The sequence below is a fragment of the Chelonia mydas genome, chromosome 6 (genome assembly GCF_015237465.2).
Source record: "Chelonia mydas isolate rCheMyd1 chromosome 6, rCheMyd1.pri.v2, whole genome shotgun sequence".
NCBI classification, from domain to species: domain Eukaryota; kingdom Metazoa; phylum Chordata; order Testudines; family Cheloniidae; genus Chelonia; species Chelonia mydas.
In genome coordinates this window covers 40,064,117-40,080,269 of record NC_051246.2, presented here as the reverse complement: position 1 = coordinate 40,080,269, position 16,153 = coordinate 40,064,117, and the positions used below count along the sequence as shown (strand labels likewise).

The window sequence follows — 16,153 nt, the reverse complement described above, 5'->3', positions numbered from 1 at the left end:
CACAGTCTTTAATGATAAACTGATTTGTTGGCTAACATTAAGGGGCCAAATTCAAGCTAATTCTCAGATGCTTATTCAAGTCATGTTAAAGTCAATAGGAGTGTTTCCACCGATTTCGATGGCATTTGAATGAATGGCCCAAAGTGAGATAGCCAGTCAGGGTGCAATCCAGCCAAACCCCACACAGTTGACACTCCAGAGTTCCTCCTTGGCCCCAGCAGCAGGGCAGGCATTCCAGGGTGGGGTCTTCCTGACCCCTTACACATACATACCCCTCTGGAATTATTTGTGCTCCTAGTATGTGTAATCTATTTGGGTGGCTGTGCAGGGATTGTGTGTCCACTTCTAGGATGACAAAAAGAAAACAGGCCCCCATTAAAGCAACTCTTTACATTGTTAAATGTGAACCCCTGTCTGTGCTAAAAGTATTTAAGGCTAGCATCTGATCTATTGATATTTTCAAAACTGGGATCAGACACCAAACTTCTGATTATCTGACACCAGGTCTGAGAAAAATACCACCCTAAGAGCTACAGTATAAAAATATTATAAATGCTTGCTATTAATTATGTATTATATTCAGCAGAGTAAATATATTAAATTTTCAGTTTGAGCAAGCTAATACTTCACTTTACTATCATTGTGTAGTAGTTTAAAGTATAGTAATTTATCCAAATTTTAAACTCTGAAATTACAATTAATTTTCTCCTATACAATTCTATAAATAACTAGAAATTAGGTCTACAACTGATATCACAAAAGAAGTCATTTGTATGTGTGTGTATATACATATATATATTTGTATGTATACATTGATTTTGAAACTAAGGCTTTCCTTATTGTTTCTGATACACAATGGCATTTCTGTTATTGATCAGTGAAGCATGTCTCTGTAGAGAATAAGATGTACCTCATCTTCATGACTTTCTTTAACAGCCATTGTAGCATTCCTCTGGGTATTTTGACCAAGCTTGAGATTCTTCTCATTAGAGAGAGATGAGGTAACCAGGGTTCCCCATTTAGGCTTCAAAACAGCCATGTAACGCTATATGAAACTCTATGCAGCCAAGGTGTAGGGTGGCATGCAGAGAGCAAAGACTCATACATTCATGATCATATCATCAAAACATGGCATGTCCACTGTAGATCACTACAGAAAATGCAATGATCAAGGGTGACAATGTGGATGTGCTGTATGCAAGGCTAAAGTAGGTACCCTGTCATTTACATCACATATTGCATTTAATCACTGCAAATTCTAGAAATATTCTGGATTACTGAGTTCTGAGTATTATCAAGATAATCTGACTATGTGAGGTAGCATGCTTAAAGCAGACTGAAAGCCAAGATCCTTGGATTCTCTTCTCCTCTGACTTGATTCTGAGTAACTTCAGCACTTAGCCTCTCTTTGCCTAAATTTCCCTAGTATACAGACAACACTGTAACACTTATCTACTTCCCAGGGGAACTGGGTAAATTCATGCATTTGTACACCACTTTGAGATCCTTGGATGAAAGGTGCTATAAAATTGCAGGGAAACATTAGTGCAAGCTATTATTTCTGAACTCAGATTTAGCAGTAGCTACTAATAAATGAATTGTATCATACCATCACAGGCATTTGCTAAAAGCTGTATTAGCCTCATTCTGAGTTCGATATGAGGCCTTTCTCTTTTTCATCCTTAACTGAAATCTGGCACTTGATTAGAGCATCATCTACCTGCAATAACCCAAGAAACACCTAAAGATACATCACATTGCTTACATAAATTACCAAACATGCGGCTGAGGCATTTGAAAAGCCACAAATCTTGTCAATCAAATGAAGATCTAAAGAGTTTACTGTCACTTTGGATCCAGATTGTGTCAAGACAAAAACATTCCTTAGACACATTTAGAAAGGTTGCCTCACCACAGTCATCCAGTGTGTCATCATTTACCCTCCTCCTTCCACACACAAAAATCTACTAATATCCTCATAGCTGCAGTGGTGATTAGAACGCGTTTAATGTGGGAGCTCATATATATATATATATATATTAGGCTTTTGGCCTGTTGTTTATTTAGATGAAAATCACATGAAAATAATGTAACTTAAGAATTTAACCTTAATTAGAGTTTAATGCATTAGGAAGCTACTGAGATGTACTTTTATGGGGATGCATATTTAATTTGTGATAATTTATTCATGTCACTTAGGAGTTCATCCTACAAGACTCTAGCCTTGATCCAGCAAAGCACTTAAGCATGAGTTTTATTCTCTGCTGAATATAACCCCATTCTCTGCCAAAATGAATATAATACAGGAAGGATGTTGGTGTATGAAAGTCTGCATTTTAAGAATGTGGCTGTCCTCTGCCTCCCTCTGAAAAAATTATCTTGCAGATAATATGGTTTATTTTCCAGTTTGGAGACTGATTACACTGTGGCACAAACACAAGGCAAGGTGGCATTCCTCCTGCAACATAAGAGTACAAAGTTTCTTCATGCTGACTTGGTTAAAGTATCTGTACAATCAGTGTGTGAAGGTCAGGGAAGGGTATTTCTATGCCTGATCAAGCTCTTCAAAAGGTTGTAGTCAGCTCTTCCCTCACACAGTGTGACTCCAGCATCTTCAGTCCCTAGGGCTATGTCTACACTACCACAGTAAGTTGACCTAAGTTACACAACTCCAGCTACGTGAATAAGTCCATAACTTATAAGTGAATAATGTAGCTGGAGTCGACGTAGCTTAGGTCGACTTACTGAGGTGTCTACACTGTGCTGGGTCAACGGGAGACTTACCTTATTCTTCTCATTCAGGGTGGAGTACCGGGATCGACCAGAAAGTGATCTGCTGTCGATTTAGCAGGTCTTCAGTAGACCCACTAAATCGACCCCTGGTGCATCGATTGCTGGAGCATTGCTCCGGCGGTAGTGTAGACATAGCCTAGGACTCCCAGCCCTCTTCCTCTGGAATGCCTTTGTGTTGTCTGATGCCTGTAGCTACAAAGTCTGAGGTCATGGAGAAGTCATTATTCTAATACACTTTTGACTAGTTGTATATTGTTTCATTTCTAAGATCAAGAATGGTAGATTCAGAACTGCAGACTTCTCTTCTGCAATGATTAAACAGGGCCTATGTTACAGGATCAGCCATACAATATCAGCCCCTATATGTTATTTCATAAACTTTAGGAGACATTTTACATTTTGAAAACAAGTCACAAAAATCAATTATATCCTCTCAAGGAGGAGGATATCTGAATTTTTTCACCTAATGATAATGATTTGTTACCAAGATTTCACAGAACCAAGTGACCTGTTACTCATATGTGTACTATGCAAAAGAATATCACCACCTAGTTTAAAGTCCTTATTAAAGACTTTCAGAGCACAATAATTTATATTTTAGAAGTAAATTTGGGTGGACGTGACTTTTCACCAAATTTTGTGCAATGATAACAGGACAAAGCATTTGTGCACTCAGCAACATTTCTTTTGAAGGAGAGGGTAGGACGGTTGCCTAATCGTTAGAATGGGAAATTAGAAATCAGGGCCCTCGGGCTCTGTTCACAGCTTTGCTATTGACTGTCTTGGAAGAGTCACAGACCTCTTTGTCACTCAGTTTATCCATACATAAAATGGGGATAACATTCGTATCTCTCTCAGGGTGGTGTGGTGCTTCCATTGTTCAGGCTTAAGAAGTTGTTTGAAATTCTCTGGTGAAAGTTACTAGTTAAATACAAAATACTCTATAACAAAGTAATAACAAAACAACTTAGTTTGTTCAGATTAACAGGTACATTACATTCCAACTAATCCTTCATATAATTTTCTTGCTTTCAAATATTATATCTGGATAGTAGCAAGAAAATGCCTCATTTACAATGGAAACCATATTTTGATTAAAACAATTCAGAGGGGGTGCAACTTTCTTGATTTGTTTTGTTCCACATAAAACGCATATGTCAAAGCCCCTAGATCTTGCAAGCTTTCATAGCTCAAGTTTCTATTTAAATCACTGGGAGTTCTATGTAAGATGCCTTTCAGGATCAAGCCTTTTACTGGTACAATGGAACATGAAAGTATGTGATTACTAAAGCTTCAGTCCTGCAGTGTGCTCTGTGTGGGTGAGTCCCTGTGCCTGTATAGTGCCCCACTGACTTCAGTGGGACTTTATGGGGTGCAGGGTTTCCACTTGCATGGAACTCTTTGCTGTAAGGATTGGGCCTTTAGTTACAACATCTCTCCTATAGGTTCTATAGATATAAGAATATGTACACCTTATCAAACAGCAAGATGATGTTATTCAATCAACCTACTTTAGGACCCTACCTTGCTTTCACCGACTTCAGGATGGGACCTTAGATATTTGAAATTGTATAGATTATGGTCAGGTGTAGACTTTTTTTTTTATATGATATACCTGTGCCCACATACATTTTCACATCAATACTGAAATTCTATTGAACAATACTACATTGGTGCAATCTTTACTATATTTTTTTCAATCTTTATATATTACTTAATTTATCTCAAAAAAGTAGTTAGTCAGGACTGTGGCCCAAATTCAGCAAGTCAATGGGACAACTCACATGCTTAAAGTTAGGTACGTGCTTAAGTACCCTGCTGAACTGGGGCCAGAGTGTGCAGTTGAGGATATCAGTCCTAACTATTTCCCCTTTGTTAGATGGGTAAGGAATAACAAGGGTCAGAAATCCTTTTGTAAAACTAAGAAACAGAGTGGGTCAAGTAGAAATTGCAATTTAGCTATTAAAATATTTGAATATTTAATCCATTTCATTAGTATTAATCTGTTCTATTTTGCAACATGTATATTGAAAGCAAGATTCAATACTGAATTAAAGTTATCAACTGAAAATAGTTTTTCTTTCTTTTTTATTGAATAACACAGTTATCTAGATAAGCCTATTTAAGGGTTGAAAAGTAAAGGCTACTGAAACATGACATTTACTTTATTTGGTCATTGCACTTCACTTTCAAATTACTAACTTTAGTCATCTGTGGACTCATTAACATTTAAAACTGATCAATAAATTAAGACACTGACATAATTTCTTTACTTGCATTTTCCTCCTAACCCAAATTCAGATTCTCCAAAAGTCAAACTCCTTCACAGTTACCCAGGATACTTTCTTTTAGCCTAACCTTTCCTTTCTCTCTCTTTCTTTAAATGCTCAGTTAACAAAAAACCATAAGATTGGATGAGGATTGGATGACGATCAGGGGGGCATGTGTTGGGAGTGACATCAACTGAGACAATAAAAGGGCTTCTTAGTTACTAAGAAGTTCTATTTTAAAGTTACATTTAAGGGGTCCACTAGACCAATTCAGTAGTCTTTAAATATACACAACATCAGAAGACAGTCAGCTGCTGACTTATCAGAAGCAGAAACCTGTTTAAGACATTATTTGGTAAGTATGTCATATTTTCTTTTAGGATATACTAGATAAATGATTTTAATAACAAATTATAATTCAGTTTGTGTATTTTGTTTTCTGATTAGGTTAAGCATAAAAATGGAATGAAAGTGAAAATCTGCTGTTTTTAAGATTGTTAACTGAATCAGCTTTTTAAAATTCAGTTAAATGAATAAAATTCACCTATGATGGTGGATTAAAGAAATAACTCAAAGTGAATTCAACCACTGGATTTAAAATAATTAGATGCTGTGCTTGGAGCATATTCATGCTCTGATGTAAAACATGGTGCTGTAAATGCTTTTCTGACCTACAGTAAAACTGTAAAAATCAAACAGGAAAGTAACAGTAAAAATGGCATTGGAGGGTTCTATAATTATTCTGTCTCAGATACTCCACATCAAATTTGCTTTATTTACAACTCAAAAGATGTTTTTCTAGCTATCACCACTAAGAACTCAAATTGGAATCTGAAATTCAAAGTTATTTCTGCCTTTCAAAGTTATTTCTGCCATCACCAGTACTAAATATTCTGCAATTATAATTCAACTGACAATTTTGTTGATGTGCAAAGCAAAATAAAATCCATCTCTCTTCCATAGCGATATGACCTATGTAGTACAAGAAACTGTAAAAACTTGGGGCCCAATTCTGATTTTTCTCACAATCAGGTTATATAGGGACTAACAACACTAACTTCAGTAGTTATGCCAAATTAAAGCTGCCATAAGAGAATCAAGATTCTTGGTTCTATCAGCAAAATCAGCAAAGTTTAGTGACACACAAGAAGCAGACAAAATCTAATACTTTGCATTTACATAGCTGTATGCAGGTATTTCAAGGAGCTTTACAAATATCTCCATGAGACAGAAATTAATAATAAATAATAATACTTTCCAACTAAACACTGCTTTGCATCCAAAGATATTAAAATGGTGGGTATTATTATGCCGATGATAACGTGGGGTAACTGAGGCATACAGCAATTAAGAGACTTGCCCAAGATTGTACTGAAAGTCATTATAAAAATTAGGAATAGAATCCAGTTCTTCTGATACCTAAATTCCTTGTTGTATCCACTACATGTGAAAAACATTTTTACACAATCTCTTTTCTGACTATATACGTGTTCAACACTTTTCTCTGTACCTAACCCTAACTGTACCCCTAGTTTAACTGGTTTGAAATTATTTGAAACATAGATTTACAAATTTCCTTCTTTTTATCCTTATAGTTAACATGATTTCTGTCAAAGATATGGCTAAGACTGCAGTTGTTGTATATGCAATTTGTTTCTTTGCAAAATCTGATGGAAGACCAGTGATGTAAGTATATTGCTATACATTTTTTGAATTTGGGGATATTTTTACTAATATTCTTTACTTTCCTCTTGACTGATTACCTGCCTATCATCATCTGAAATTTGACATAAAGTACAAGAATTAAAATAAACAATGCCACAAAACTAGACCATTTCCCTCTTCTAACCCTCCTCCAACTAATAAATCCACCACCAATTAAATATCACTATTTCCCCTCCCACCAGCAGACAGTATATCCCCTCCTGGGTAAAAATCCAGGTTGAATAAATATGCCTTGCACTGCCCCAAAAGTTCCCAAACTTGGGCTTTAGTGGAGATCAAGAATTGAAGGAAAGGCCATTATGAGATTGTTACTTTGTTCACCCTTCATACAGGAAGAGGTCAGTGAGTGAGATGCAACTGATGCACAATCTTGGGGAGCACCTGCATACTGTGGAGAGACAGGATTGGCTTCAGATGAAACTGCAGGATGTGCACAGTGCTCCTGAGGCACTGGTGGATGCTAGGACCCAGAGGCCCCAAAAGAAGGATGATATTGTTCTGGGAGAGATCAGAAGTCAGAGGCTGTTCCCTGAGCGTTTGCAGGCAGCAATGCAGAAGAAACCTGGTGTTCTGGACAAAGCTTACATGGACAACATACTCTTCAAAACAAAGTCCCAGTGAAAGAGGCATAGCATTGTATCTGTCCAAGTAAGCACATGTCTGTAAGTCACTGAGCAACTAGGGCATTTTATTATTATTTATTATTTGTATTACATTAGTTCCTAGAGGCCCCAACCAAGACTGCAGCTCCATTCAGCTAGGTCCTTTACAAACCTAGATTAAGAGATTGTCCATACCCACCCATCTCAAATGTTGATAATTTTTGAATATCTAATTCAATTGCTAATGTGTCCCATTTATTTCCAACGTTTAAAAAAAAAGTATGTTTAAAAAACCAAACAAGGAGGTTTAAATATAAATAGTTACAAAAAAGGCAGAGTTAAAATAATTTAAGACCAGGTTTTACCACTCTTACATTGAGTAGTACCTTAACCCAGTGGAATCCTCTACAGAATAAATTACTAATCAACCTAAATGAGGATGGCAGAATCTGACCCCATAATAAAAAGGGCAGCAGTTCTATAGGGACTTAAACATGTGCTTCACTCTACACAAAGTAACCAGTCCCATTGATCTTCCACTCACAATGCATAAAGTTAAGCTCACGTCCGTTTACAAGATCAGGCCAAGATCTGGGAAGTGTTAATTACACATAAAAATAAAAAAAAGAGGATTTTAATTTAAAAAATATTATAAAGTAAGGTCAAATATAAACACAGGAAAAACAAAGATTATCAATTATTAAAAGGAAAGGGCTAGAATTAAAACTAATTCTATAAACAATAGAAAAATCAAGGGTTAAATATAATATTAAAATAAGGGAAAGGTTTAATTACCCAACAAAGGCCAAAAGGATAGGATTTATAACATAAACAATAAAAGGAGATGTAGTGGCATGCATCTAGGTGTGAGGTTAGATAACACAAAGTGGGAATGAGGTATGGATCAGACAATTACAATTAAAACCAAAATCGTACAAAATATTTTCATCCTCTCTCTTGCCTGTAAATTATTCACTCTCTAAATTGTCTGTAAGTTATCTTAGGCCCCATATGTGAGTAACTTGATGCATATAGGACTAATAGTTCATATGGGTAATGTTACTCATGTGCAGGCATAAGTATTTACAGGAATGGGGTAATAGATTCTAAAATCCTTGCAACGGGTTCCCATTAGCCTGTGGAAATCATTGCCACAATATACCACAGAGGCTGAGAGCTTAGCAGAATTCAAAAAAAGACTGGACATTTTTATGAATAACAAAAAGGTCTATAAATAAAATTGTAAGGATAAAAAAAGAATAACAAACAAAAAATCCTTAACCTGAATTTTGGAAGGGATACAAACCCTCATGAATTGAAGGTTTGGAGCATATGCTTTGGAGCATAAACATACTTCTGACTAATGGAGTTTAGGAAGAAACTTTTCCTATAGGTAATGTTTTCCATAATTGTCTGCTGTGGAGTTTATTGCACCTTCCTCCAAAGCATCTATTACAGAGCACTATCAGAACCAGATACTGGACTAGATGAGATGAACTATTGGTCTCAGCCAGCCTGGCTTTCCCCATGTTCTCTAGCCATTTTGCCAGCCATGGAAGTAAACATTTTCAACACCACCCACTCCCTGCAATGGCTAAGGGGAGGGGGGCAAAAAGGGCTGACCAATCAATGAAGCAAATGGAAAATGGCCAGCCAGGCAGAGCATAGAGCAAAAGATAAAGGCAGAGTGGGTAACAACAGCACAGCGCTCCCTGGAAGTTGGCACCCAGGGCAACTGCCCTGCTCGCGTGCCCCTAGAACCTGCCCTGTTCCCAGTAATGTTTATTTGTCTGTTTGGTGCCTTCACACTTTGGGAAACCAGTGAACAAATAATAAATAATAATTTCAAAATATAAATTCAAATCTTTTGCAAATTAGAAATGTACTTGCAACTAGTGAACTGTATTTTGTTATCTTGACTATACCTTTACTAATGTAAAGGCCCTAATGCTACAAACAGATGATGCGCTAATGCAGACCCTGCACCTGCACAAAGTCCCATTACAGTGAATAGTATGCGATGGGGGTTTAGGGTTCTATGATAGTACATCTATTTGTGGGACTGGGGCCTTAAAGTGCACCTTCTATTTATTCTTTTGTTGTATGTTTGTGCATAACTTAAAAAGGAATAAAATTGCATTTTTGTACCTATGTCTCGCTTATGTATCACCAAATAAAATGGACCAAAAGCTCTTGGACATTATTATAAAGCATAATGAACTCTGATTTTCCTGTCAGTATTTATATCGGTAAATGCGCGGATGAGATGATGGTGTAGAGAGGAAGGTTTTAGGTTTATTAGGAACCGGGGAACCTTTTGGGAAAGGGGGGACTGATACAGGAAGGATGGGATCCACCTAAACCAAAACAGAATCAGACTGCTGGCATAAAAAATTAAAAAGGTTGTAGAAGATTTTTTTAAAACTAAGAGCTGGGGGAAAGCTGACAGGTGCGGAGAACCATGCGGTTTGGGTGGAGACATCCCTTAGGGATGAATATATTAAAGGGGGAACTCTATATCCTAATAAAGAGGATAGGAAAGAAGTTGGTAAAGGTAGGAGCTACTGAGGAACAGTCAAACATAAATCCCATTTAAATATACCACATGATGGCAAGCAACTGAATATGGATAAAATGTACAAGTGCTTATATACAAATGTTAGAAGTCTAAATACTAAAATGGATGATGGGTAAACTAGAGTGCCTCGTATTAAATGAGGATATTGATATAATAGGCATCGTGGAAACTTGGTGGAATAAGGATAATCAATGGGACACAGCAATATTAGAGTACAAAATATATAGTAATGACAGAGTAGATTGTGCTGGTCGGGGAGTGGCACTATATATGAAAGAAAGCATAGAGTCAAATAAAGTAAAAATCTTAAATGAATCAAACTGTACCATAGACTCTATGAACAGAAAGTCCATGCTTGAACAATAATAGTATAGCAGTAGGAATCTACTACAGACCACCTGACCAGGATAGTGACGGGACTGAAATGCTCAGGGAGAGTAGAGAGGCTACAATGGCAGAAAACATAATAATAATGTGGTATTTCAACTATCCTCAGAAAGGGATGCAGGGATAAAACTTCTAGACACCATAAATGACTGCTTCTTGGAGCACCTTGTCCTGGGACCCACAAGGGAAGAGAAAAGGAGTACTTGTGGCACCTTAGAGACTAACCAATTTATTTGAGCATAAGCTTTCGTGAGCTACAGCTCAGTTCATCGGATCCATACTGTGGAAAGTGTAGAAGATCTTTTTATACACACAAAGCATGAAACAATACCTCCCCCTACCCCACTCTCCTGCTGGTAATAGCTTACCTAAAGTGATCACTCTCCTTACAATGTGTATGATAATCAAGGTGGGCCATTTCCAGCACAAATCCAGGGTTTAACAAGAACATCTGGGGGGGGAGGGGGGGGGGTTGGAAAAAACAAGGGGAAACAGGTTACCTTGCATAATGACTTAGCCACTCCCAGTCTCTATTCAAGCATAAGTTAATTGTATCCAATTTGCAAATGAATTCCAATTCAACAGTTTCTCGCTGGAGTCTGGATTTGACTGTAGCTCACGAAAGCTTATGCTCAAATAAATTGGTTAGTCTCTAAGGTGCCACAAGTACTCCTTTTCTTTTTGCGAATACAGACTAACACGGCTGTTACTCTGAAACAAGGGAAGAGGCAATTCTTGATTTAGTCCTACGTGGGGCACAGGATCTGGTACAAGAGGTGAATATAGCTGAACCGTTCAGTAATAGCAACCATAATGTATTAAATTTATATTCATATTAAATTTAATATCCATGTAGGAGAAAAATGCCAAAGAAACCTACCACAGTAGCATTTAACATAAAAAAAGGCACCTATATAAAAACGAGGAAGCTGTTAAACAGAAATTAAAAGGAGCAGTCACAAGGGTGAAAGGCCTGCAAACAGCATGGAAACAATTTAACAGAAGCTCATACAAAATGTATACCCCAAATAAAAAAACAGTAAGAGGACCAAAAAAATGCCACCATGGATAAACAGCAAAGTAAAAGAGGCAAAAAGGCATCCTTTAAAAACTGGAAGTCAAATCTTAGTGAGGAAAATAGAAAAGAGTATACACTCTGGCAAGTCAAGTGTAAAAGTATAAGAAGACAGGCCAAGAAAGAATTTGAAGATCAACTAGCTAAGGACACAAAAACTAACAGCAATTTTTTTTTAGTACATCAGAAGTAGGAACCTGTGAAACAGCGGGGCCACTGGACAATCAAAGTGCGAAAGGAGCACTCAAGGAAGAGAAGACCGTTGGGGGGCATTGGGGGAGGGATTCTTTGCATCAGTCTTCACTGCAATGGATATGGAGGGGATCCCCACGCCCGAGCCATTCTTTTTAGGTGACAAATCTGAAAAACTGTCCCAGATTGAGGTGTCAATAGAGGAGGTTTTGGAACAAATTAATAAGTCACCAGTATCAGATGGTATTCCTCCAAGGGTTCTGAAGGAATTCAAATATGAAATTGCAGAACTACTAACTGCAACCCACCACTTAAATCAGCCTCTGTAAAAGATGACTGGAGGGTGGCTAACGTAATTCTGATTTAAAAAAAAAGTCTCCAGAGGCGATCCTGGCAACAACACACCAGTAAGCCTAACTTCAGTGCCAAGCAAATTGGTTGAAAGTGTAAAATTATCAGACAAACAGATAAAGATGATATGTTGGGGAAGAGTCCAACATGGCTTTCGTAAAGGGAAATCATGCCTCATCAATCTATTAGAATTCTTTGAGGATGTCAACAAGCAGGTGGACAAGGGTGAGCCAGTTGATACAGTGTACTTGAGAAAGCTTTTGATAAGATCCATTACCAAAAGCTCTTAAGCAAAGTAAGAGGTCATAGGATAAGATGGAGGGTCCTCTCATGAATCAGTAACTGGTTAAAAGATAGGAAACAAGGCGTAGGAATAAATGGTCAGTTTTCACAATGGAGAGAGGTAAGTAGTGGGGTCCTCCAAGGATCCGGACTGGGGCCTGTGTTATTCAAAATATTCCTAAATGATCTGGAAAAAAGGGCTAAACAGTGAGGTGACAAAATCTGCAGATGATACAAAATTAGTCAAGATAGATAAGTCCAAAGCTAACTGCAAAGAGTTATAAAGGGATCTCACAAAACTGGGTGACTGGGCAACCAAATGATAGATGAAATTCTGTGTTGATAAGTGCAAGTAATGTGCACTGGAAAAAAAAAATCCGAACTATATATACAAAATGATGGGATCTAAATTAGCTGTTACCACTCAAGAAAGAGATCTTGGAATCATCACGGGTAGTTCTCCGAAAACATTTATTCAATGTGCAGCAGCAGTCAAAAAAGCTGACAATGTTAGGAACCATTAAGAGACATAATAAAACAGAACATGTCATAATGCCACTATATAAATCTATGGTACACCCATAGTTTGAATACTGTGTGTAGTTCTGATCACCATATCTCAAAAAATATATATTAGAATGGAAAAGATGCAGAGAAGGACAACGAAAATGACTGGTGTGTGGAACAGCTTCTATATAAGGAGAGGTTAAAATGACTGGGACTGTTCAATTTAGAAAAGAGACGACTAAGAAGGGAATATAATAGAGATCTATACAATCATGAACAGTGTGAAGAAAGTGAGTAAGGAAATCAGAGTAGCAGCCGTGTAGCTCACGAAAGCTTATGCTCAAATAAATTTGTTAGTCTCTAAGGTGCCACAAGTACTCCTTTTTGTGAATAAGGAAATGTTATTTACACTTTTTCATAACACAAGAACTAGGGATCACCCAAAGAAATTAATAGGCAGCAGGTTTAAAACAACTGGAAGTACTTCTTCACACAATGCTCAGTCATCCCGTGGAACGCATTGTCAGGGGGATGTTGTAAAGGCCAAAACTATAAATGGGTTAAAAAATCAATTAGGTAAATTCATAGAGGATAAATCCATCAATGGCTATTACCCAAGATGGCCAGGAATGCAACACCATGCTCAAGGCCTCTCCCATGGAGAGTGTGCAGAATCACACTCCTAATTTTGACACTACTATGCTGCCTGCAGGGAGAAAGGAAATACTGTATCCTGAATTTATTACATAAATATTCCATATATGAATCACTACTGAATTATTATTGAAACAACGGGCATAATTAAATCAGCAATCATGGCAGATGCTCACTCCTGCCAGCCCTAAAGAGGTTATGAATACTCCCAAAAAAGAAATTCCAAAAGCTGTGCAGAACTAATAACTAATAATTGTTTTACTTCTGGGGAAGCAGAATGATAATACAGCAATGAAAGCCTACAAAATATACTCCAATAAAAACTGAAGAAATTGTAAGGTCAGTTGAGAAAACTACTGTTGTTTTTGCTGCTGCTGGCATTGTCTCCTCTAAATACTGCTGTTGAATATTGCTGAGACTGCTGTTAAACAGCATATAACATTTGACTCCTTGCCTAGGTAGCACATTCTTGATTCTAATTACTTTGTCTTTTGTGCTAGCTTTGTTGGCATTTTATTGTCCTAATGATGGATTTCCAGAATAGTCTGGTTTACCTCTCTGTTTTTAAAGGACAGAAAGAGAGAGCTCATTTAACTGAATCACATTTTGTTGCATTCAGTAGTTAAGCTTCCAGTTTTTCTCATATGCCATTTAAAGTTATAAGGGAGAAAAGCTTCGTGGACACAACTCATGTAAAGTTTAAGACTTATTTGTTAATGAGTCCCTATCTGAAAAGGTTAGTTCCAGCCTTGATAATGCATTAGGCAAGGCCAGAGATATAAACACACTGAAACTTCAGAGCAAACTTTAAAGAGCAAACCAGGCAAAGATTATATCGAGTTTCAATCTCTGGAATCAGAATCAATTTGGTGAACTTTCTCCACTAGTTTGACATCATCCTTTGCAAAGTGAATGCTAGCAATGCATTCTCATACCTGGTACCCTGCAAACTCAGGTTGTCACGCATGTTACTGAAACAATTCTATCTCCATCTATCAGGCATACTGCCACAGTTCATATTACATGGTTCTAAGAACTGAATAATTATTAAAATGTGTAAGATTGTGTCCAAAGGGGGCTCTATTCTTTTCATCTCCCTGCAGTGCAAATATTTTTCCTTCTCTTTCTTCTTCCTCTCTCTCCGTCCTCTTCTTCCAGCTTTCCAAGGGAGAAGATGCCACTGGTTTTAGACTGTAAATTTAGACTGTAAATTCTTTGGTGAATTGACTGTTTTTGTATGTGTTTGTACAATGCCCAGTACAATGGGGGTGACTGAGGTATCAGCCTGCACACTACCCTAATATAAAATACTTAATTAATAATAATACTGGATAAGATCCTTAGAAAAGAGGTGAGCATTGAGTTTAGACCTGAATGCACTCAGGCTTGGAGTCAGTTTATTCTCCTCCCATATGGAGCATGCACCAAACAACTGAGCTTGTCTAGCATGTGGACCATAACAATAACTGTCTAGGAGAGTCATGGATGGATAGGTGATCCCTGAGATAGCACAATCCTAGCCTCTTAAAGGATTTATGAATTAATAATAGGATTTTTAATTCATTCTTGAAATGAACTGGGAGCTATTAGAGACCCTCTCTTGATCAGATTTACAAGCTTAACTCTTCATTTTGTTTAGATTTAACCTCAGCCAACTCTTTTCTCATCTATGTGCTAATCTCTGCTAGACATGGAGATAGCTGCAAGATTGTGGCATATATTGTAAAGGATTAAGGGAGTCAAGCATCATTTGCACATCATTGGCAGTTGAGCCCATAAAGTATCAGTTTCTCATAGAATCTAAATGTAAATATGGAAAAAGTGGTGGTGGAAAAGCAGTTGTCCAGCAGCACCCTCCCAGTATAGCCTTCAAGGAAAGATTTCTGAGCATTTCCCTTGACCCTTGTCTCATCTCTTAAGTGGGACAGAGTATCTTATAACAGTGAGGTCTAAGAGTATGGGAACAGATGTTCTTTGTCCATGGATTGCAGGAGACTATTCATCTGCACCACCAGCACTGTTTCAGATTTATTTCTGTCCAGAATGGAGCGGATCTAAGATTGGCTTGGAGTTTGTACTTGCTTGCTGTGTGATTAGCTTGCTAAGAAACAGATTTGGTACCAAGTTAGATCTGTTATGTCTCATAAAGGTTTCTTTAGGAATGGGAGACTATAGTAGGTTTTAAGGTGGGAGGTAATATCCCTTTTTCAAACATGGTGTTGACAGCCTCTATTACAAGGATTCCTAGTTACTCTTCTCTCTCTTTCTCCAGACAGCAATGACTTGCTCTTGATTAGTATGTCTAGAACTTCTAAATGGACCAAATCAGGGGAAGGAAGGTGTCATGATGTTAGACATGTAGCTGATGTTCAGTTCCAGGTATCTCAATAAACCTTGGATATGGGTGAGCTCAGTGAAAAAGGATGAATGCACCTCTATGCAAGAAATGCTGGGTTGTGTTATGTAGGCAGAGCGATGTAGCAACTCATCCCCATAGCTTTTGAGCATGTTTGGAGGGAGACGAGAAGAGAGAATCTATGAACGCAGGCATGTAGAAGTTATTTGCACTTCAACTTGTATGCCTCACCTTGGGTTTTCCACCATCAGTAATCTAGTTTCTATCCATTTTTTCTTGCTCTGAGAAACATAAAGATCCATATAGATGGAGGAGAACAGAGTAATTTCATAGCTATTGAACTGATATATCTACATCTCCACTTCCTCTTTCATCACTATA

General features: G+C 37.5%; 1 protein-coding gene across 1 annotated transcript; it reads left to right on the top strand.

Annotated features, from left to right (window-relative positions):
• The first annotated feature begins 6,655 nt into the window (after window positions 1–6,655).
• PTH (parathyroid hormone) lies at window positions 6,656–7,409 on the top strand. Its single transcript, XM_007058692.3, has 2 exons — window positions 6,656–6,749; window positions 7,121–7,409. The coding sequence occupies exons 1-2, from the start codon at window positions 6,664–6,666 to the stop codon at window positions 7,407–7,409; spliced, it is 375 nt and encodes a 124-aa protein (XP_007058754.1). The 5' UTR covers window positions 6,656–6,663.
• The last annotated feature ends 8,744 nt before the right edge of the window (window positions 7,410–16,153 follow it).